Source organism: Myxocyprinus asiaticus, chromosome 41, assembly GCF_019703515.2.
Source record: "Myxocyprinus asiaticus isolate MX2 ecotype Aquarium Trade chromosome 41, UBuf_Myxa_2, whole genome shotgun sequence".
Classification (NCBI taxonomy): domain Eukaryota; kingdom Metazoa; phylum Chordata; class Actinopteri; order Cypriniformes; family Catostomidae; genus Myxocyprinus; species Myxocyprinus asiaticus.
The window spans coordinates 24457565-24478978 of NC_059384.1; the positions used below are offsets into that span (position 1 = coordinate 24457565).

The 21414-nt window shown below is 38.3% G+C and overlaps 1 protein-coding gene across 5 annotated transcripts in view; it reads left to right on the forward strand.

Annotated features, from left to right (window-relative positions):
- The window catches only part of LOC127431760 (dnaJ homolog subfamily C member 13-like), an 80274-nt gene extending 60801 nt beyond the window's left edge, over nucleotides 1-19473 (forward strand). For 4 of the 5 annotated variants that reach the window (XM_051682288.1, XM_051682289.1, XM_051682290.1 and 1 more), the window contains 23 exons: nucleotides 3064-3265; nucleotides 3477-3592; nucleotides 3897-3975; nucleotides 4054-4189; nucleotides 4347-4531; nucleotides 4961-5035; nucleotides 5915-6034; nucleotides 6591-6986; nucleotides 7099-7212; nucleotides 7307-7423; nucleotides 7564-7741; nucleotides 7853-7944; nucleotides 8059-8158; nucleotides 8391-8465; nucleotides 9543-9655; nucleotides 10397-10566; nucleotides 12059-12101; nucleotides 12211-12384; nucleotides 12464-12643; nucleotides 13278-13418; nucleotides 15447-15590; nucleotides 15725-15824; nucleotides 18379-19473. In XM_051682288.1, the coding sequence (XP_051538248.1) occupies nucleotides 3064-3265; nucleotides 3477-3592; nucleotides 3897-3975; nucleotides 4054-4189; nucleotides 4347-4531; nucleotides 4961-5035; nucleotides 5915-6034; nucleotides 6591-6986; nucleotides 7099-7212; nucleotides 7307-7423; nucleotides 7564-7741; nucleotides 7853-7944; nucleotides 8059-8158; nucleotides 8391-8465; nucleotides 9543-9655; nucleotides 10397-10566; nucleotides 12059-12101; nucleotides 12211-12384; nucleotides 12464-12643; nucleotides 13278-13418; nucleotides 15447-15590; nucleotides 15725-15824; nucleotides 18379-18476 (3148 nt within the window). In that variant the 3' untranslated portion in view covers nucleotides 18477-19473. Of the gene's footprint in view, nucleotides 1-3063; nucleotides 3266-3476; nucleotides 3593-3896; nucleotides 3976-4053; nucleotides 4190-4346; nucleotides 4532-4960; nucleotides 5036-5914; nucleotides 6035-6590; nucleotides 6987-7098; nucleotides 7213-7306; nucleotides 7424-7563; nucleotides 7742-7852; nucleotides 7945-8058; nucleotides 8159-8390; nucleotides 8466-9542; nucleotides 9656-10396; nucleotides 10567-12058; nucleotides 12102-12210; nucleotides 12385-12463; nucleotides 12644-13277; nucleotides 13419-15446; nucleotides 15591-15724; nucleotides 15825-16586; nucleotides 16692-18378 lie in introns of all 5 variants that reach the window. The other variant, XM_051682291.1, reaches the window with a different exon arrangement.
- The last annotated feature ends 1941 nt before the right edge of the window (nucleotides 19474-21414 follow it).

Here is a 21414-nt window from a genome sequence, read left to right on the forward strand (position 1 = left end):
AACAAACCAAATTATAACTCCTTTTGAACTGTACATCTTGACAGCAGTCTCCTTGGCGATCATGATTTCAGACTCAATTACACTTCCTATAGTGCCATCTAGTGCTCAGTGCATGCATCAAGCACTAGGAAGCGTAATCGAGCTTAAAATCATGATCGTGCCTGGAGACTGTAATGGCAAGATGTACAGTGAAATATATAATTTTGTCTGTTCTCACCCAAAACCAACTGGATCGCTTCAGAAGACATTGATTAAACCACTGGAGTCGTATGGATTACTTTTATGATGACTTTATCTCCTTTTTTGGAGCTTTTGGAGTTCTGGCTGCCATTCACTTGCATTGTATGGACCTACAGAGCAGAGATATTCTTCTAAAAATCTTTTTAGACTCATACATATCTTAAATGGCATGAGGGTGAGTAAACAATGAGAATTTTTTTAATTTTTGGGTGAACTATCCCTTTAATAAAAATGGTTTCCTTTATCTGATTGGTACAATACTTGGTGGCTTCTCCTCCACTTGACATCTGAACTTATAAAAAAAAAAATGGGCATGTCTAAATGGTCATTAAAAAAAAAAGAGAAAACTTATGTCTTTGCGGTCAAACTTGACCGATCATTGAAAATGAATGTGAAAGACCATAACACAGTGCAATTATTTTTTGTCTGTCAAATACTGTCAATTAATCAGTCACAATGCAGAAAAAACACACATAAATTAAAGGGTGAGACTATTAAACTAGAGCGCAAAATAATAATAAAAATTTTTTTTTTTTAAATTTGTCTAATAAAACCAATAAATCAGCCACAATGCTAAACACACACTCAGAAATGAGGGGGTGAGACAATAACACATCCACGATGCAGAACACATACACACTCAAACACACAGAAATAGATTGGTGAGACTTACACAGCCAGAAGTGAGAATGCAGAACACACACTCTCATGCATGCATACACACATAGAACTAAGATCCAAGAGCAAATTCTGAGTGACCCCAATGTACGAAAGTTTACCAAACACCGCATGTTTGTTTTATGGAAACAAAGACATTTTCCCACAGCTCTAAGTTATAAACATGGCCTCATCGAGCCTTGCTCACAGTTTATTCTGTAGCAGCACCATGGCGAGATGCTTTACTGTTCAGAAGACCCTGCAGCCATCTACTGGCTGTTTTTATCAAGTCATGTTATTTGTATATTGTTACCAGATTGCAGCAATCTGCCTCCAATATATGTCACATTCTCATATTTCAACTTATAGAAGTGTAGCTTTTTACTGTAAATAAATAATTAAATTGTGAAATTTACATGTGAATACAGTTGAAGTCACATACACCTTAGCCAAATACATTTATACTCAGTTTTTCACATTCCCTATCTTAGGTCAGTTAGGATCACTACTTTATTTAAGAATGTGAAATGTCAGAATAGTTGTAGAGATAATGATTTATTTCAGCTTTATTTCTTTCGTCACATTCCCAGTGGGTCAGACGTTTACATACACTTACACATACATAAGTATTTGGTAGCATTGCCTTTAAATCGTTTAACTTGGGTCAAATGTTTTGGGTAGCCTTCCACAAGCTTCTCACAATATGTTGCTGGAATTTTGGCCCATTCCTCCAGACAGAACTGGTGTAACTGAGTCAGGTTTGTGGGCCTCCTTGCTCACATATGCTTTTTCAGTTCTGCCCACAAATTTTCTATCGGCTTAAGGTTAGGGCTTTTTGATGGCACTCCAATACTTTGACTTTGTTGTCCTTAAGCCATTTTACCACAACTTTGGAGGTATGCTTGGGGTCATTGCCCATTGGAAGACCCATTTGCGACTGAGCTTTAACTTCATGGCTGATGTCTTGAGATGTTGCTTCAATATATCCACATAATTTTCCTTCCTCATGATTCCATCTTTTTTGTGAAGTGCACCAGTCCCTCCTGCAGCAAAGCACCCCCACAACATGATGCTGCCATCCCCATGCTTCACGGTTAGGATGGTGTTCTTCGTCTTGCAAGCCTCAACCTTTTTCTTCCAAACATAACGATGGTCATTATGGCCAAAACAGTTCAATTTTTGTTTCATCGGACCAGAGGACATTTCTCCAAAAAGTAAGATTTTTGTCCCCATGTGCACTTGCAAACTGTAGTCTGGATTTTTTTATGGTGGTTTTAGAGCATTGACTTCTTCCTTGCTGAGCAGCCTTTCAGGTTATGTCGATATAGGACTCGTTTTACTGTGGATATAGATTCTTGTCTACCTGTTTACTCCAGCATCTTCACAAGGTCCTTTGCTGTTGTTCTGGGATTGATTTGCGCTTTTTGCACCAAACTGCGTTCATCTCTAGGAGACAGAATGTGTGTCCTTCCTGAGCGGTATGATGGCTGCGTGGTCCCATGGTTTTTATACTTGCATACTATTTTTTGTACAGATGAACGTGGTACCTTCAAGCATTTGTAAATTGCTTCCAAGGATGAACCAGACTTGTGGAGGTCCACAATTTTTTTTCTGAGGTCTTGGCTGATTTCTTTTGATTTTCCCATGATGTCAAGCAAAGAGACACTGAGTTTGAAGGTAGGAATTAAAATACATCCACAGGTACATCTCCAGTTGACTCCAATTAGCCTATCAGAAGCTAATAGGCTAATTGCCTAAAGGCTTGACATCATTTCCTGGAATTTTCCAAGCTGCTTAAAGGCACAATTAACTTAGTGTATGTAAACTTCTGACCCACTGGAATTGTGATATAGTCAATTAAAAGTGAAACAATCTGTCTGTAAACAATTGTTGGAAAACGTACTCGTGTCATGCACAAAGTAGATGTCCTAAACGACTTGCCAAACTATAGTTTGCTAATATGAAATCTGTGGAGTGGTTAAAAAATAAGTTTTAATGACTTCAAACTAAGTGTATGTAATCTTCTGACTTCAACTGTAAGATCAAAATGGCATAAAATCCCAAAATAAGTGCATAATTTTATTGTTAATACTTCATGGATACTAAAGTACTTTAGCCACTTTGCTGTATTATATATATTTATATATATATTGTATATGTTTATAGGCGTATGATGATCGAGAAGATTGCTGCCCACCTGGCAGACTTCACCCCCCGTCTGCAGAGTAACACTCGTGCTCTTTATCAGTACTGCCCCATCCCTGTGGTCAACTTCCCTCAGCTGGATAATGAGCTCTTCTGCAACATCTATTACCTCCGACACCTGTGTGACTCCAACCGCTTCCCCAACTGGCCCATACGAGATCCTGTGTGTATTATACAAATACACCACACACGAAAACATTGTACTTTAAATAGTTTGCATGTTTAAAACTGGTTTCTGACCCATAAGCATTCAGCCTTAAGAATTGTCTCTATGCAGACCCAAACAACGAGATCAGATAGATCTGAAAGGTTAGTTTCATCAAAACCTCAGTACATAGTGAAGTGAATGTTTGTGTAACTGCTTCCCCCTATAGGTAAGGCTGTTGAAGGACACTCTGGATGCATGGAAGAGAGAGGTGGAGAAGAAGCCTCCCTCTATGTCTGTTGATGATGCCTATGATGTGTTGAACCTCCCTAAAGGACAGGGCCAGTGAGTACACCATAATAATCTTACTATTTTTCACTTTTGTAACATTTATTTTTGTAACTCTATTAATTTATTTATTTGTTCCGCTAAAGTCAATTTGTCAGTCATGTTTTTTGCACCTGAAACAGTTGTCAACGATACAATTATACAGGCAGTTTTTGCTTCTGTACCTCTAAGACTTCTAAAAGTGAAAGACCTCTGTTGTCAGACATTACAAAGTCACATGGACATCAACAGATGTAATTGAAAGAGTATTATAAGAATGCGCGTGTGTGTGTGTGTGTGTGTGTGTGTGTTTGTTCTGTAGGCATGAAGAGAGTAAAATAAGGAAAGCATACTTCAGATTGGCCCAAAAATACCATCCAGACAAGAATCCAGAGGGCAGGGTACGTATAAAAGCCATTGAACAAAATGTAAACCTCTGTGACTGAAAGAAGAATATTTAACTGTCCGTGTTTGTTTAGGACATGTTTGAGAAGGTGAATAAAGCCTATGAGTTCTTGTGCACTAAATCAGCACGCATCGTGGATGGCCCTGACCCCGAGAACATCATCTTGATCCTCAAAGCCCAGAGCATCCTTTTCAACAGACACAAACAAGGTTAGGCAGCACTATCCTACCCACAACTCTCTAATGCAGGAATAGAAGATAAAAATATATCAGCATGTCTAGGTATATAAACCTTGACTTGAATGTACTTAAGAGTTGCCTGATGTTCACACAGTAAATAATAAGTTGAATGTATTTTCTCTCTCAGAATTGGAGCCTTATAAATACGCTGGCTACCCCATGCTAATTAAGACTATCACCATGGAGACAGGTGATGAGCAGCTTTTCTCCAAAACCTCGCCATTGTTACCGGCAGGCACTGAACTTGCCTTCCACACCGTCAACTGTTCTGCCCTCAATGCCGAGGAACTCCGCCGGGAGAACGGCATTGAGGTGAGAATTCCTTAAACTGTTATAGGACGTGCGTGGAAGTTAAAGGTGAAATGTGTCATTTTTTTTATTAAAACACTTCTGTCCAAGCCTAATATGCAGAGACAACAAAAATTAAGCCCATTTGTAGGTTGATTGCCACAAAAAGTGTAAACACTGACACTGCACTATCAAAACATTGTTTTGAGCATCCTGACCAGCCCGACACAGCAATACTTGCTCAACCAATGGCAAGAGTGTGGGGCGGGACTACCTGTTTGGTTCAGCAAGAAGCACAGACATTACACAGTTCACCTTTAACCATGAATTTTAAAAAATCCAAAGAGCAAATGAAGACATGGTCAGTCATTTATATTCTCTGGATCACAAAACCTAATGAAAAGTCACACATTTATGTGGACCCACTTCTAACTGTTGTGTCTCTACTCTTAGGTGCTGATGGAGGCTCTGTCTCGCTGCGTGGCTGTGCTCACGGCCTCCAGCAAACCTGAAGATATGGCAGTGCAGGTACAGTTCAGGCTCTTAAAAGGAATAGTTTACCCAAAATGTAAAATTCTTTCATCATTTACTCACCCTCATGCCATCCCAGATGTGTATGACTTTCTTTCTTCTGCAGAACACATACGATTTCTGGAAGAATATCTCAGCTCTGTAGTTCCATACAATGCAAGTCCAAAACTTTGAAGCTCCAAAAAGCACATAAAGGCAGCATAAAAGTTATACATAAGACTCCAGTAGTTTAATCCATGTCTTCTGAGCAATCCAATTGGTTTTGGGTGAAAAGAGACCAAAATGTAAGTCCTTTTCCACTATAAATCAGGATATCAGCAGTCTCCTTGGTGATCATGATTTCAAGCCCGATTACACTTCCTATAGCTTGACGCATGTGCAGAGTGCTAGATGGCGCTAGGAAGTATAATGCCTAGAGACTGCAATGACAAAATGTACAGTGAAAATGGAGTTACATTTTGGTCTGTTTCTCACCCAAAACCGATTGGATCGCTTCAGAAGACATGGATTAAACCACTGGAGTCTTATGTATAACTTTAATGCTGCCTTTATGTGCTTTTTGGAGCTTAGAAGTTTTGGTCACCATTCACTTGCATTGTGAGGACCTACAGAGCTGAAATATTCTTCTAAAAATCTTTGTTTGTGTTCAGCAAAAGACAAAGTCATACTGGGATAAAAGGAACTTTTCCTTTTATGCAACTTCAGTGGCAAATAGCCAAATATAGCCATATTGAAATTATTATTATTGCTTAGAAAATTAAATTTTAATGCCTTCGTAAGTGCATAAAACAGTAAGAAACGTGGCATTGTTTCATCATATTTAGCCCTATGGAGATTTTGGACCTGATTATGTGTTTGTTTATGGGTATTTTTTAGGTGTGCGGGCACATCTGTAGGTGTTATAGTGTAGCAGCTCAGTTCGAGGAATGCAGAGAGAAGATTGTTGAGCTTCCCAATATTATCAGAGATGTTTGTCACATTCTTTACTATGGCAAGGTAAGACTTTAGTCCAGTTTCATGGACTATGAAGCATCCCACACCTTTAAAATAGATGGTCAGTATTATTGTATAATTTAATTACGAGCCAGGCGTAATTCATCTTCGGGACACTACCTCTTTGATGTTTCATATTGTTTTTACACATTTTTACACTTTCTGTAAAATAGATGTACATTATATGTACATATATGCGATTAGTTAACCTACACTTACTGCAGTTTACACTGTTGTTCATTAGGGGCAGTGGTGGCTCAGCGGTTAAGGCTCTGGGTTACTGATCAGAAGGTCAGGGGTTCAAGCCCCAGCACCGCCAAGATGCCACTGTTGGGCCCTTGAGCAAGGCCCTTGACCCTATCTGCTCCAGGGGCGCCGTATCATGGCTGACCCTGCACTCTGACCCCAGCCTAGCTGGGATATGTGAAAAAAGAAGAATTTCACTGTATATGTGCAAATGTATAATGTGTGATAAATAAAGAAAATTATTATCAGGACGGCCAAGTTGCTAAATACTAAGTAGGCATTGAAATCTACATTTTCTTTTCCTCTGTTTCAGGGTTTGCCACGTGTGGCCTCATTGACTGTTCAGTGCGTGAGCTCCTTCGCCGTAGACTTCTTTCTTCAGACACACCTGTACCATGCTGGAGTTCTGTGGCACCTACTAGTCAACCTTTTCAACTATGACTACACCTTAGAGGAGAGTGGAGTTCAGGCCAATCAGGAGACCAACCAGCAGGAGGTGGCTAACAGTCTGTCTAAGCTCAGCCTGGTGGCCCTCGGTCGGCTTGCGGGTTACACCTCGGCCATCAGCCCAGAGGACGGGCCTGGAGGGGAGGCTAATGGTGGAGGGACAGTGAGCTACCCTCCAGAGAATCCTGCCATCAGGAAGAGTCTGGCAGCCATGCTGACGCCCTACATCTCGCGGAAACTGGGCAGCAGTTCACCTGCTGAGGTGAGGGAGAAAAATTTATATGTTGATTACAGCATCTACAATAAATTGTTAGCATCTACACAATGCCTGTGGTCTTTTCTTGTGGTTTAGGTTTTCTTGCAATGTTTTTCAGATTCTGAAGTTGTTGAACAGCAACTCGGAAAACCCGTATTTGATCTGGAACAATGGAACGAGAGCTGAGCTAATGGAGTTCCTGGAAGCACAACAAGAGAGCAACATCAAAAGAGTGAGTGAGATAACAGCACCAATTACATTTTCTTGTAAAACAAAATAATTGGTTTCCATTTTGTGCTTAATCCTTGGTCTCTTTTCCTTTGTAGGGAGAGTGTGATAAGAGTTTTGGAGCAGAGTTCTTGTTCAGTGAACATGGGAAGGAGCTGATTGTGGGAGAGATCTTTGTTAGAGTTTACAACGAGCAGCCTACCTTTCCTCTGGAGGTGTGACACACCACTGACACACTATTTAATGCACTCTGTTCTTTATTTTAACATCCTGGAAGGTTGATTTCTCTGTTTTCTGTTCTGTTAATTCTTAAGTATGTAATACTCTAATTTGTCTCTGTTTCTCTCTTTCTCAGTATCCAAAAGCATTCGCATCAAGTCTGTTGGATTATGTTGGCTCACAGGCTCAGTACCTCCACACTCTGCTAGCAATGACTCAGACCAATAAAGTAGAGTCCCAACAGCATGCTCAGAGACTGCGCTGGGCTGAGATGGCTCTTGAAGCTCTCCGCAATGTCATCAAAAACAATCCAGGTGATTTATATACACAATTGGATGATAAACGCTCCTCCTGTACATGCATTTTTAAGATCAGTGACATAGCTGTTATGCATTTTTTTTTTTTTTTTTTTGTGTTGACTGTAGGCTCTGAGACAGAGTGTATTAGTCACTTTAAGCTTCTCTTCTCACTGCTGAGAGTTCACGGAGCCGGCAAAGTTCAGCAGCTCGCTTTGGAGGTACATCTTTTTTGCGAATATCATACATTGGGCGATATATTTAAAATCCTTGCTATTTCATACACTTCCTAAATTCTCAACACTGTTACGCCTCCTAATGTTTTTTGTCTATAGGTTGTGAATACTGTCACATCAAACCAGGACTGTGTTATTAACATAGCAGAATCTCTGGTTCTTCCCAATCTGCTGGTGCTGCTATACTCTTTACCATCCAGTAAGACTCCCTTCATAGTTAATAGTTCAGGTAGACTCAAGCAATGACCATGAACATTTCTTGGTCCTTGAAAATAGTCCTGAAAATAAATGTATAGACATATATGCAAATATCATGTTATATTTAAAGTTTATTAAAAAAAAAAGACCCTGACTTGTTAAATATGTTTACAAAATTGTTCAACTGTAAATGTTTCAAGGTGTTTTTCTTCCTCTGTACATTTCTGTCACAGGCAGACAGCTTGTGCTGGAGACACTCTATGCACTGACTTCTAACACAAAGATTGTAACAGAGGCCATGAACAAAGGTGAGTGTAATTATTTTGTGTATGTGTGTGGGGGGGGGGGGGGGGTGGTGTGTGTGCATAGAATGGATTTCATCTGTGTATCTATTCATAATGTTAACATAATCATGTATGCATTTACACCAGCCAGCAACAACATTAAAACAAAAACAAAAAAACAACCTGCCTAATATTGTGTAGGTCCCCCTCGTGCCGCCAAAACAGCGCCAGAATGCTGAAATGCTATTCTTCTCACCACAATTGTACAGAGAGGTTATCTGAATTACCGTAGACTTTTTCAGTTCGAACCAGTCTGGTCATTCTCTGTTGACCGTTCTCATCAACAATGCATTTCCATCCGCAGAACTGCCGCTCACTGGATGTTTTTTGAAAATCCCAGGAGATCAGCAGTTACAGAAATACTCAAACTAGCACATCTGGCACTAACAATCATGCCATGGTCCAAATCACTGTGATCACATTTTTTCCCAATTCTGATGGTTGATGTGAACATTAACTGAAGCTCCTGACCTGTTTCTGCATGATTGTATGCACTGCACTACTGCCACACGATTGGCTGATTAGATAATCGCATGGATGATTGTTGGTGCCAGATGTGCTGGTTTGAGTATTTCTGTAACTGCTGATCTCCTGGAATTTAATGCACAACAGTCTCTAGAATTTACTCTGAATGGTGCCAAAAACAAAAAACATCCAGTGAGCGGCAGTTCTGTGAACAGAAATGCCTTGTTGATGAGAGAGGTCAACAGAGAATGGCCAGATTGGATCAAACAGACAAAGTATACGGTAACACAGATAACCACTCTGTACAATTGTGGTGAGAAGAACAGCATCTCAGAACGCTATTCTGAGATGTGGGTTGGCGCTGTTTTGGAGAAACGAGGGGGATCTACACAATATTAGGCAGGTGGTTTTAATGTTGTGGCTGATCGGTGTATATAATAACACACTGTATTGAGAGTAATTTTTGGTATGCATGTGTGGCTGTTAAAGAATCTAGAGGATCTCAAACAAAGAAATCATTAGCAATATGGTTACAACCTCAAATGTGACATCTGACTTTTCATTTGTTTTCCTCAGGTGCACTGATCTACCTGTTGGATCTATTCTGTAACTCCACCCACCCTCAGGTGCGCACCCAGACGGCAGAGCTCTTCTCGAAAATGACTTCAGACAAGCTGGTGGGACCAAAAGTAAGACAATCAATCACTTCAAACATAATGGTCCCTATTTTAAGAGCGCTATGCCTTAAGTGCAGAGTGCAGCGCAGAGCTTAGTTATTGGGCATGGCTATAAAGTTTTGATATTTTTGTGTAAGTATGCACACTAAGTCTAGACGCAAGTGGGTTGGCGAAACCATGCTCAGAAAGCACTAATGGCCTGGGTTAAGTGCAATTTATTTCTCAGGTTCTTTTCCGGTTATTCTACCATCTGTGTCCTGTTATATATTCCATTTCATGTCAAGCAACGTCGATATAAATTAATACAGCCCATTCATAAGAATTTGATAGTGTAAGGTTAGATTTAGACATGGTTCTGAAACGTCTTAGAGCAATGACTTGTTTCCCAGGAAAATAGCAAATTGGCCTTTGCGCCACTTCATTAATACAATTTGTGTGAATACACCAACAGATAACGCAAATACTCCCGCCCACGGCCACTTGCACTTTGCGCTGGCTCTTAGAGTTAGCACTCTCACGAAAATTGGATAAGACGTAGCACATGGTAGTTGCGCTTAACGCTGTGCTTAGGGCAGTCACGAAAATAGAGCCCAGTGTCTCAATTTTCTTATCTTTATTTGTACTGTAGCCACTATCCATGTGGAGATGACACCAGGAACACCATTTTAGTTGTTGAACCAGTATAAAGTTTGACTCTCAACACTACAATGCATTCACCACAAAGTTGAGCATTCACCCTCTTTTCCCACCCAGGTGCGTCTGTCCCTGATGCGTTTCTTACCGGCCGTTTTCATGGACGCCATGCGCGACAACCCAGAGGCTGCTGTGCACATATTTGAAGGAACCCATGAGAACCCAGAGCTCATCTGGAATGACAGCTCGAGAGAAACCGTCTCTACCACCATCAGAGAGATGATGCTAGAGTGAGGCACTTTTAAACTCATGTCTACATAGTGCAACTTTCAGCTCCAGAAAGTGAAAATCGTCTTCATTTTCTCCATATAGAAATTGATTTCTACTGATAATGTAACACCGTGAGTTCCAAGGTTGTTAAGTGGTGATATATGCTTCTGTACAATCCACAAGTCAGTGTGATTTCATATTATTTTTATTTTTAATAATGTGTCTTTAATTGCTGAATTTGCAGTAAAAAAACGAATACGCATAATCCTGAAGAGCGACAACCAATCAGAGAAGACACTTTTACCACGGAAATGGTAAAATCAGTCCCCCACACTCTCAAACTAAAATCTTTCATTTGAGTCTACAGTGATTATAGGTCAATATTTTCATATTGTACAGTAGTTTCTAGTTTGATTTCTTCATTTGCAATGTTTCATGAGGTGCGTTGTTCAATCCCTCAAAATAATTTACGTACACAGTCTTGTACCTTTTTGTATTTTGCCCAACTGTCAAATGCTTTGCTTAAAATCACACTTTGTAATGTGATTTATCGCCGATAGGTTTGGTCCAACTCTTCTATTAATACTTTTTTTAAATCCCTATGAAGAAAATGAAAGGGAAAAACACAGAACCAAGGCCAATGAAAGTTGGCAGGCACTATAGAGCACAACAGTGCCCGCCCACTTTTTCAGCCATCTGGGTTCCGGAAGTATTTTTCCTATTCCTTTTTTGCATAGGCTTTTATAAAATCCTCCGTAAAGGAGTTGTAAGCCATGAACCAAAACATCCAGCTCCAAAGTGAATCACAACATTGCAAACTTCAATTTGATGCAAAAAAAAAAAAATTGAAAATCGGACAAAAAGACAACGGTGCAAGACTGTGTACTTATCGTCTTTCATGAGGGCACAAACTACAGTCCCATGAAGCATTGTGAATAATGTAATTAAATAAAAAATGATGGGTATATATAAAACTATTGATTTTAGGTTGTTGATTATAAGTATAGAAACAATATATTTATGTTTATTGCAAAATATTCTGATATGTACAAATAGATAAGTAGTTTAAGCATGAAGCGAGATCGACTCGTTTACATTATTCACAGTGCATCATTGGAGTGGGCGGTTATTCCGAGGCAAATTTCGCAGGCTTTGTTGGACACGGTTCTCTGATTGGTGAAGCTTTCTCTGCTGGACCATGGGTAATGTAGTTGTTTACCAGGAATTCCGCTATCAAACATGATTTTTAAACAATGAAGTTGAAAAAACGCAGACTGATGCTTCCGTTGAAGCCATATACCATCGATGAACAACCTCGGCGCTCACGGTAGTTCTGTACGTAAAGGTTTATAAGCTCTCATTGAAAACCAGTTTGTCTGTGGAAAAAATTAATGGAATTTTTTACTTATGGAACCAGGCTGTTGCGCTCTATTGGGTTCTGTTGTTCTCATTACCTCATCTGTCTAACCATAATTTCTCCTGGGTCGTTAACTCATTCTTCCATTCTTGCAGGCATTTTAAGCAACAGAAAGATAATCCTGATGTCAATTGGAAGGTGAGATGGTTTTTAAAATGTATTTTATCTAAATGGACTGTTTAGTTTAATTATTTGTGACCCTGAAAGTAATGTATTGTGATATATCTGTGTGTATGTATTATCTTAGCTGCCTGAGGACTTTTCAGTCCCGTATGGAGCAGGGCAGGGAGAGCTGGAGGTTGGTGGAGTGTTTCTACGGATCTTCATTGCTCAACCAGGCTGGGTGCTACGCAAACCCAGAGAGTTTCTGGTGTCATTAATGGACACGCTCACCACGCTACTGGAGAAAAACAATCCCAATGTGAGTGTCTCCACTAAAGCAGACACACTTTAATGGTTACTTATTAATCAATGGCTTTATCATTATCCTTTATTCTTAGGGTGAGGCGCTGGAGACTGTTACCACTGCAGCAGTGTGCCTCTTCAGCACCCAGATGCAGCTGGCCGATCAGGTCCCTCCTCTCGGGCATCTGCCTCGTGTCCTATCAGCACTCAACCATAAGAACAACGCTATCCCTAAAAGTGCCATCAGACTCATACATGTGCTCTCAGACAATGAGGTACAATGCAATCACGCACACACTTTTAGTGTTATGGCACTCACAGGAGGAGGGGTGGGTTAGCCTTGTGGTTACAGATCTGGGTTGGGGACGAAAGATTGAGGGTTTAAACACCACTAGGGTGGATCCATGAATTATTACCACTGATCATGGCATACCAGCAGAACTATGTGATTTTACCATGTAATACCATGTAATTTTAAGTTGCTTTAAATTCTAGAAAAAGCATGTTAGTTTGTAGAAATAAATGACAAATAAATACAGTTACATTACAGTACACATTCTGTAACCAGGAACAAGCAATAAAAGGTATCTCTTAAGTGACAGGATATTTTGTTTATAACTTCTTTCTATTTCTCCAGTATCATGTCAGCTAGTCCCGCCCACGTTAGACTCTCATTGGTCCAAAATCCTGCTCTTCATAAAGAATTGTAGATTAGAAATCAAATATGTTCTGATTGGGTGCAATTATGTCAACTCGCACCGCAGTTTCGTGTTCAGTGTGAACAGACAAACAGCTTGTCCCATCTTAAACGTATTGCGCAAATCTCTAACTTGCTTTAACGCTATGATAATGATAAGTTAACTATGTGCACATTATTATTAATCTGATTTTGGTTGTTTTGTCCTGTAGCTGTGTGTGCGGTCCATGGCAGCCTTAGATACTATTGGTCCGTTGATGACAGGTATGAAGGTGAGGGCTGATATGGCAGGGCTTGCATGCGAGGCGCTCAACCGCATGTTTCAGCGAGAGCAGACTGAACTGGTTGCACAGGTAACACAAACATGCATACTGTTTATTACTAAGAATAGACTGTCACAGTACCGGTACATCTTTCACAATAGACCTACCATTGGCTTCAAGGTTGATAATCTTCTGTTGAAGCCTCAAGTCTTTTTAATATGACAATATGCTGTAAGATTTATATATATATATATTACGAATTTGATTAATTCGCACAGCCAAATTCCTGGTGAGGTGCTTCACTAAGAATTGTTTTTTTTCTAATACAGTAATGAGAATTTTGTGCTTAAAGGAATATTCCGGATTCAATACAAGTTAAGTTCAATCAACAGCATTTGTGGCATAATATTGATTGAATTTATTTTGACTTGTCCCTCCTTTTCTTTAAAAAAAAAAGAAAAAAAAAGGCATTTACAATGGAAGTGAATGGGGCCAGTCCGTAAACGTTAAAATACAGAGTTTCAAAAGTATAGCAACAAGATGTAAATAGTATGTTTTTTTTTTTAACATGATTTTAGTGTGATAAAATCACTTACCTTTTTAATGACAATGACAACAAGGCTGTGCGGGATAGACGTACAGTCTCTTCGATGAGATGTACTGCAGTTTAAAGTGTTTTTGGATCATTCTGTGTACAAAACATTGAAAAAATATCTTTTCAAGGACACTCAGTAGACAAAAAGACAACATGAGTTGTGGAAAATCAGATGTGATCTAGGAGCTTTTTACAGCTTTATACCATTTGTGCCATTGAAGAGACTGTAAGAGTATCCCTCACAGCCTCGTTTCCATTCCCATTAAAAATCAAACATGGCGCTACTGTGAATAAGGTCTATAGACCAATCCTCTTGTTTACAAAAATGTCAGTGCATGCGCAATAAGTGGTGGCAGAAAGCCCGCTGATTGTTGTGTTAGATTTGACAAATTAGATGATTAAACGGAAGTATGACACAAAACCATCATAAATACAAACATATTCTTAGCGATACAATTAGAAGTTAATAACAAACATGTAATCATGTTCGCAATAAATTGTTGCTGCAGAGTTGTGAGTTGAAATGATGATCTCAGTCCAGTCAGCTCTGTTGATGATCTTGAAGCCACAGCAGTCAACAAGAGCCCTCGGAATCATTTTTCAACAACGTAATCCGAAAAAAGTGTACTTTTTGCGCATGGTTTTTGCCACAACTTCCATGTTTGACATAAGCGGTTATGTTGCTAAAGCATTGGTCTAATGCTTCATGTCTTACTGGAAAACAAGTGACTAAAGAGAAGGTCACAATATAGGCTACATACTTTAGACTACATGCATTCTTAATGAATTCATTTTGAGTTTTAATGTTGTATTAACTTATATAAAAAAAAGAAAACCCATAAATGCACAGTCAAATATAAAAAACATGTCCAGAGACATCCAAGTAGCCTCAGTGGTTTTGTATTTACCAGCTAATGAATCATTTAAAGTGGTCTTAAATTTTTCTTTTATTTGGTGTTAAAAAGTCTTACATTTCATTCTTACGAACCTGCAGATACCCTGTTTTATAAAATTATAAGCTTCACGTTTTTGCCTTTAAACCCTCAAAATTGGCACCATTCACTTCCATTGTAAGTGCCTCACTGTAACCTCGATTTTAGCTTCTTTATTGAAGTCAAAAGCATTTTTGTGGTAATCAACATTATGCCATAAATCCTGTCAATTGAGCTTAACTTGTTTTGAACCCGGAATATTCCTTTAATTGTCTTGAAGAAAATGCAAGACATCGAAATAGGCTTCAATTTCTGTATGCAAAATATTTTTTTTTATTTAAATTTTGTGATGAGATTCACCCAAAAAGGCAGTCTTATTTGATTGCATCATTCGCAGTGCTGTAATTGTTTTTGGAGATGGTAGGTTTGGTTCAAGATTTAGAAATCTTTATTGAAGAATTGAAGCCTATGCAGAAAATCTCTGGGGAAAAACGCTTCCGAAACCATGGTAGCTGGAAAAGAAAATGTATATTAAAAGCCCAGACAGAAAAAAAAATCCATCTGGTTTTTATGTTACTATGCCATTTTCAGGCTCTCCGAGTAGAGTTGGTGCCGTACCTCTTAAAGCTGTTAGAGGGAGTCGGGCTAGAGACTCTTGAAAACCCTTCAGCAACCAAAGCTCAAATCGTTAAAGCCCTTAAATCTATGACACGCAGCCTGCAGTTTGGAGAACAGGTACAATCCTTTTTCACTAGCATACTAGAACCTACTAGAACTACAATCAAATGATCTGTGCACTGTGCCACAGAAAGAAAATATTTTATATACGTGCATATGTGTCCAGGACTTACGCACTTTTTTTGTTGCAGGTAAATGAAATTCTGTCTCGTTCCACTGTGTGGAGTGCCTTCAAAGACCAGAAACACGACCTCTTTATCTCAGATTCCCAGACTGCAGGCTACCTTACGGGTAAGAAAAACACACATTCATCTTGCGTTTCTCTCTTTCTTTTTTCTTTCTTTTTTACTTTTATGAGCCTGATTTGGACTCAATCACATCTTGCATCAGAGTCTTTTACTCAAGTGATCCAAAGGAATGTTCCTGGTTCAAAATGATTTGAAACGATTTGCTCTATCAAAAGCATCTGTAGCCTGCTGTCAAATACCAAAGACAATAATTTTAACTCTGCCCACCAAATGTTTTTTTTTCATAGTAATGCACAATGGAAGTCTATGGGGTAAGGCTCATATTTGTGTTAATTCGCTTATATTCTTACATAAAAATATATATATTTCAACAGTAAAGTTATTAAAATCCTAATTTCAGCTGTGGGACTACTATTTTAAACTTTTGAAACAGTGTATATTAATGTTTATTCCTATGCAACTTCTTACCCCACACACTTCTAATGTAATTGTGTTACTGTAAAAACAATTTTTGCTTGTTCTTAAAAACTGAGAGGGGAGTTGAAATTAATCTCTCTAGTAATCGAAAGCATACTTAGACAACTTAATTTGTATTGAACCAGAAACATTCCTTAAAGTTTGTCGCTAGCTTATAACTGTTTGTATAAATAGTTTATATCCGTACTGGATATAAACTTCTAATACATGTCTTTCTTAGCATTAGTTTTCCCACTGTATTTTTCTACACTTCCTCGTTCTGACTTCTGCTTGCTTCCTTTCTCCTGCACTCTTCCCTTCTTTTCTCTTTCCTCGTCTCACTCTTCAGGTGTGTCCACTCCATCTCTTCTGGCTGGCAGCAGTCCGTTGCGGAGTGGGCTTTAGTGGCCCCACGTGGCCTTTCCCACCCGCCTCTTTTTTTTCTTTAAAACAGGTAGACTCCTCCCTTTATGTCTTCACCTCTTCCTCGGAGTTTACATTTTTTATTCACCATTTTAAATCCATTTCCCCTCTTGACATGTAGCATTGATGGTGTACTCTACTAGAGTTTAGACTAATGCTAGTATTTTAAAACATATTCCATCTAAAGGAGCATTCTCTGCATCTCAACACATTTTCAGATCTGTTAAAGGAATAGTTCGCCCCAAAATAAAAATATGTCCTCATGTTGTGCAAAACATATGATTCCTTTAAGCAGAATGTCAAGTCTGCTCTTTTCCATGCAATGGAAATTGATGAGTAGCGGGACTATCAAGCTCCAAAAAATATGATAAAAAGCACCATAAAACGTCTTCTGAAGTCAAACGATAGCTTTGATAGATAGAAATAATGTTTTAAGAACCAGTGTCTATTTTGCACAGTTTCTTCTCTTATTCCTGTTTCACCTTATAAAGTGTGTTGAGTTTGTAACGTGTTTTAAATAGAGCTGTCGAAGTCGCATATTAACGTATGCGATTAATTGAAAAAGTTTAACGCATTTCTTTTTTCTTAATCGTGTTTAGCGTTAATGAAGCATAAACCAGCATACACTCTGGTTGGAAAGGGTGGAACCTTTGCGATGTGTCTGTCCGGAATCATTACACTGACGCACACCCCACAAAAACACACACAACAGCCGTGCCAGTGATCAAATGATGGAGAAAGGACCTCTAAATGCTATTTGTTGTACAAAACAAGCCCAAAACAGCCTTTGTAAGGCGCAGTTTAATTTCCACAGAAGCATGTCATGCCTCAACTATCACGAAAATGCAGAACGAGAAGTTTTTTGCAAGCATTTTACATGTGGAGTTCAAAGCGGCACATGACGCTGCCGTTGACGCCCTGACGTGAATCGTGAATGCAGCTTCACAATTGCTGTAGCAAAGCAGATAGCCACAGTCTGTGGAGGATGAGAGTTTAAGAGATTTAATGCGCACTGCAATGAATATGCAACCTAAGGCCACATAATTCTTTCAATTAGTCAAACTCCCACTTAAAGTTAGCAAAACTTTTAATGTTACTTGATTTGGTGCTATTTTAGCTTTGTTTGGAAAATTTTAATAAATCACTATCATTACATATTGTTTTATTTTATTTCCTAAGAAGGAAATAAGTGCAGTTTGACAGGAAAAGAAGTATATATAGAGTAAAAATTCAGCACTTTCTAAATCTGTGATTATCTATGAAAATGTATGCGATTAATCGTGATTAAAATATATATCCTGTATAATTCACTGACAACTGACAGCGCTAGTTTTAAATGAACAAAAGGCAAGATTTTGGATCGTTTTATATAAAAAAAAAGAAAAAGAAAAGCAGTTTGGAAATTCTAACAATCTTTTGTGTTCCACAAAAAAGTTAGGAAAGGGTTAGAATCATATGGGTTAGGAAAGACATTAAATGATGACAGAATTGTACATTTTGGGTGAACTATTTTCTAAACATAGATTTCATTTAAATGTAGTCATTTAATTAAAGTTATATGTATTGATTTTATATATAGCTAAATGCTTTTGACTTGTAGTCTTAGCTTAACAACATAGTTTTCAGTTCACACCCTCATCTACATCCTTTTACTAACCTATGGTTATTAAAAAACAAGCTAATACATAATTATGATTGTGTGTGTTAAATGTGCACAGGTCCAGGAGTGGCAGGTTATCTAACAGCAGGCACAGGCTCCACGGTAATCCCAAGCGTCCCGCCACCTGTAGACAGTGATATTGGAGACCTGGGCTGAATTACACAAATAGATTATCAGACAAACTCGGGCACAGAGATCGACCTGCCTCTAGAGTGGTGGCATCCTGATCCTGAGGGAGAGAATACAGGATGATGAACAAAAAGAGAGTAAAAGGAAACGAAGGGGAAGTGATTACATCCTTTGTTGACTTTCCTCAATATGCTGTCACCATGCAATGAAAATGTCCAGCCCCTTCCCTCACAGCACTCATGATCTTCTGATTCCTTCATTTTAATACAAGTCAGTACTTCCTGTTTCATTTTATATTCAGTTCCATCTCAAGCTTTTCTGATTTCTTTCCAAGGAGAGTAAAATAGTTTACTTTTGTATTGAGAGTTGTTTTTTTTTGTTTTTTTTTTGCCTGCCATGTTGGCTACGTTTAATGGTCTCTTCCCACTGGTCTTCCTGGTTCCATATTCAGCCCACGTCTCAACTCGTATCTGCTGCTGTTTTCCATTTTATAAATTGCAGCCTTTTCAAACAGTAGTGATTGCCCATTTTTGTATTCTTCTTTTATTCTAAAGTACCCAAAGTAAGTGCTTGTTAACCGAAGGAAAACGAAACTTGAGAAGAAACCTATTAAACTGTGATTATTTGTCATATGTGAGTACCCCACTGGCTGCAACCTTTTCTTGTTTTCCTTGTCTGCAAATCTCATAGTCCTATATAATGACCCCCCAGCACTCCACCGTTCTGTTGCTACCAACAAAATCTTTTTTTCTACCTTACTTCCCCAGAAAGCACTAAACTATTTATACCTAGTTGAATAAAGACCAACTGAAAATGAGCTTCTAAAAGGACAAAGGACAAATTGTATCGAATCTTGATTACAAATCTATGTGAAAGACTAGTGCAATTGTGAAATGTTAAATGTAATATGCCGTACATAAACTTTCTATATTGAATGTACATTAATAAAATAAAAAAATCAATAAAAAATAAAAAAATCAGTTGCACTTGTACATAAAATTTTAAAAATAAAAGGGAATCCACAGTTGTTGAGTTTTCTTCTTCTTCTTTTTATTATTATTATTAAAGCAATGTGCTTTTTAAAGTTGTAAGACATGGTTCCAGATGACACTATTTGGCTATTTCATGTGATGCAGCAGAGTTTTATCTATTGAAGTTGAATCTTCCATAAACTAGTGAAACATCCTACACTAAATGGCATGCAAAGACATTGTTTTATAATGCGCATACCATCTGTTTTTGTGTATTGATGAAAACATAATAGCGTGGTGGTGCTTAATATTTTATACTTGCATGGTACCAAAAATGGGCCCCACTGGTATAAAAATGTAACAAATCCATAGAACCACTGTAACGCACCTTTTTTTTTTTTCTTAAGAGAAAGCACTAAAATGAGCACATTGTGTATATATTTAAATAAAAGTAATCCATATGACTCCAGTGGTTAAATCCATATCTTCAGACGCAATATGGTAGGTGTGAGTGAGAAACAGATCAATATTTAGGTCCTTTTTTTTTTTTTTACTGTAAATTCTCCTCCCTGCCCAGTAGGTGGTGATATGCAATGCAAATGTGAATCGCTAAAAACAAAAGAAGAAAGTGAAAGTGGAGATTTATACTTACGACAAACATTGATCTTTCTCAACGACAACTATCATATGGCTTCTGAAGATTCAAACACTCTATGAATTGCTTTTTGCTGCCTTTGTGTTTTTTGGACCTTCAAAGTTCTGTTCACCATTCACTTGCATTGTATGGACCTACAGAGCTGAAATATTCTTCTAAAAATCTTCATTTGTGTTCTGCAGAAGAAAAAAGTTATACACATCTGGGATGACATGAGGGTGAGTGAATGAGAGAATTTTCAATTTTGGGTGAACTATCCCTTTAAAAGTGGGCTGGGATGACATCTTACGCCATTTCCTTCAGGAAATGCACATTTTTTAATTTTATATTGGAGGAGTGATTTGCAACAGAACAAATGTTACATCTCCTGTGTCCAGACGAGGGCATCATTTCATCAGATTTGACTGTCTACAACCTCTTGAGCTGTGTGATTTTTGTGTGTGCCTTTAGTTTCCAGAAACCCCCAAAACGACCCCATAAGTCATGATCTTTTCTAAATTTTTCTACATTCTCATATGTAAGAAACATAGTCATTAGAGCACAAAACACCACATTAGTATGGTAACCATTTTATATATCAGCTAGAAGATTTAAGAATGGAGCAGTTCACTGACATCATTCATTCTCTTACTTCATTAAAAGGCTCTCAGAGGCTCTGTTTGTGTCCTTGGACAAATCCTCCAGCACAGATTTTCCCATCATTTGCCAGTCCAGGTGCTGGAATATCCCCCTCATTCTGTTCTTGCCCCAAAGCATCCTGTCTCCCAAACCCAATGAACTCTATCTTCTCCAGGCAGCCTCTGCCTGTGACTCATTCTGAGGCTTATTTAGAAAAGTTGTGCAAGACTCCAGCAGACACTCCCTGCTGTTGAATCCAATAGGATTGTATCAGATGTTACAAATGAAGTAAAATATTTTGAGCAATACATTGTGGCAGTGAAACTAATTTAATAAATGTTTTTCTTTGTTAATAAAGTGGCATTAGACACAATGAGATGGAAATAATTAATTAGACATAAAACACCTTTTATCAAGGATAGTTTGAACAAAAGCATTTTGTTCTTCCAACATGTTTTTATACACAACAAAAATGCTATTTATAAGCTTAATGCATGTTCTGGTTTGATTAGTTTAAAATTTTATTTATATCTAAAATAATTTAAAGGTGCACTTAGTATGTTTTCCCTGTTTAAAAAGTTTTACAATGAAGAAAGAAATTAATAGTACTTCAATCACCTCAGATCAGTGGATCACAGACAGTTTAATCATTTCCTATCTTCACACAGATGTAGGTCTGCAACAGAGCTAATAACTCTAGAATGTTCAGTTTCACACATAC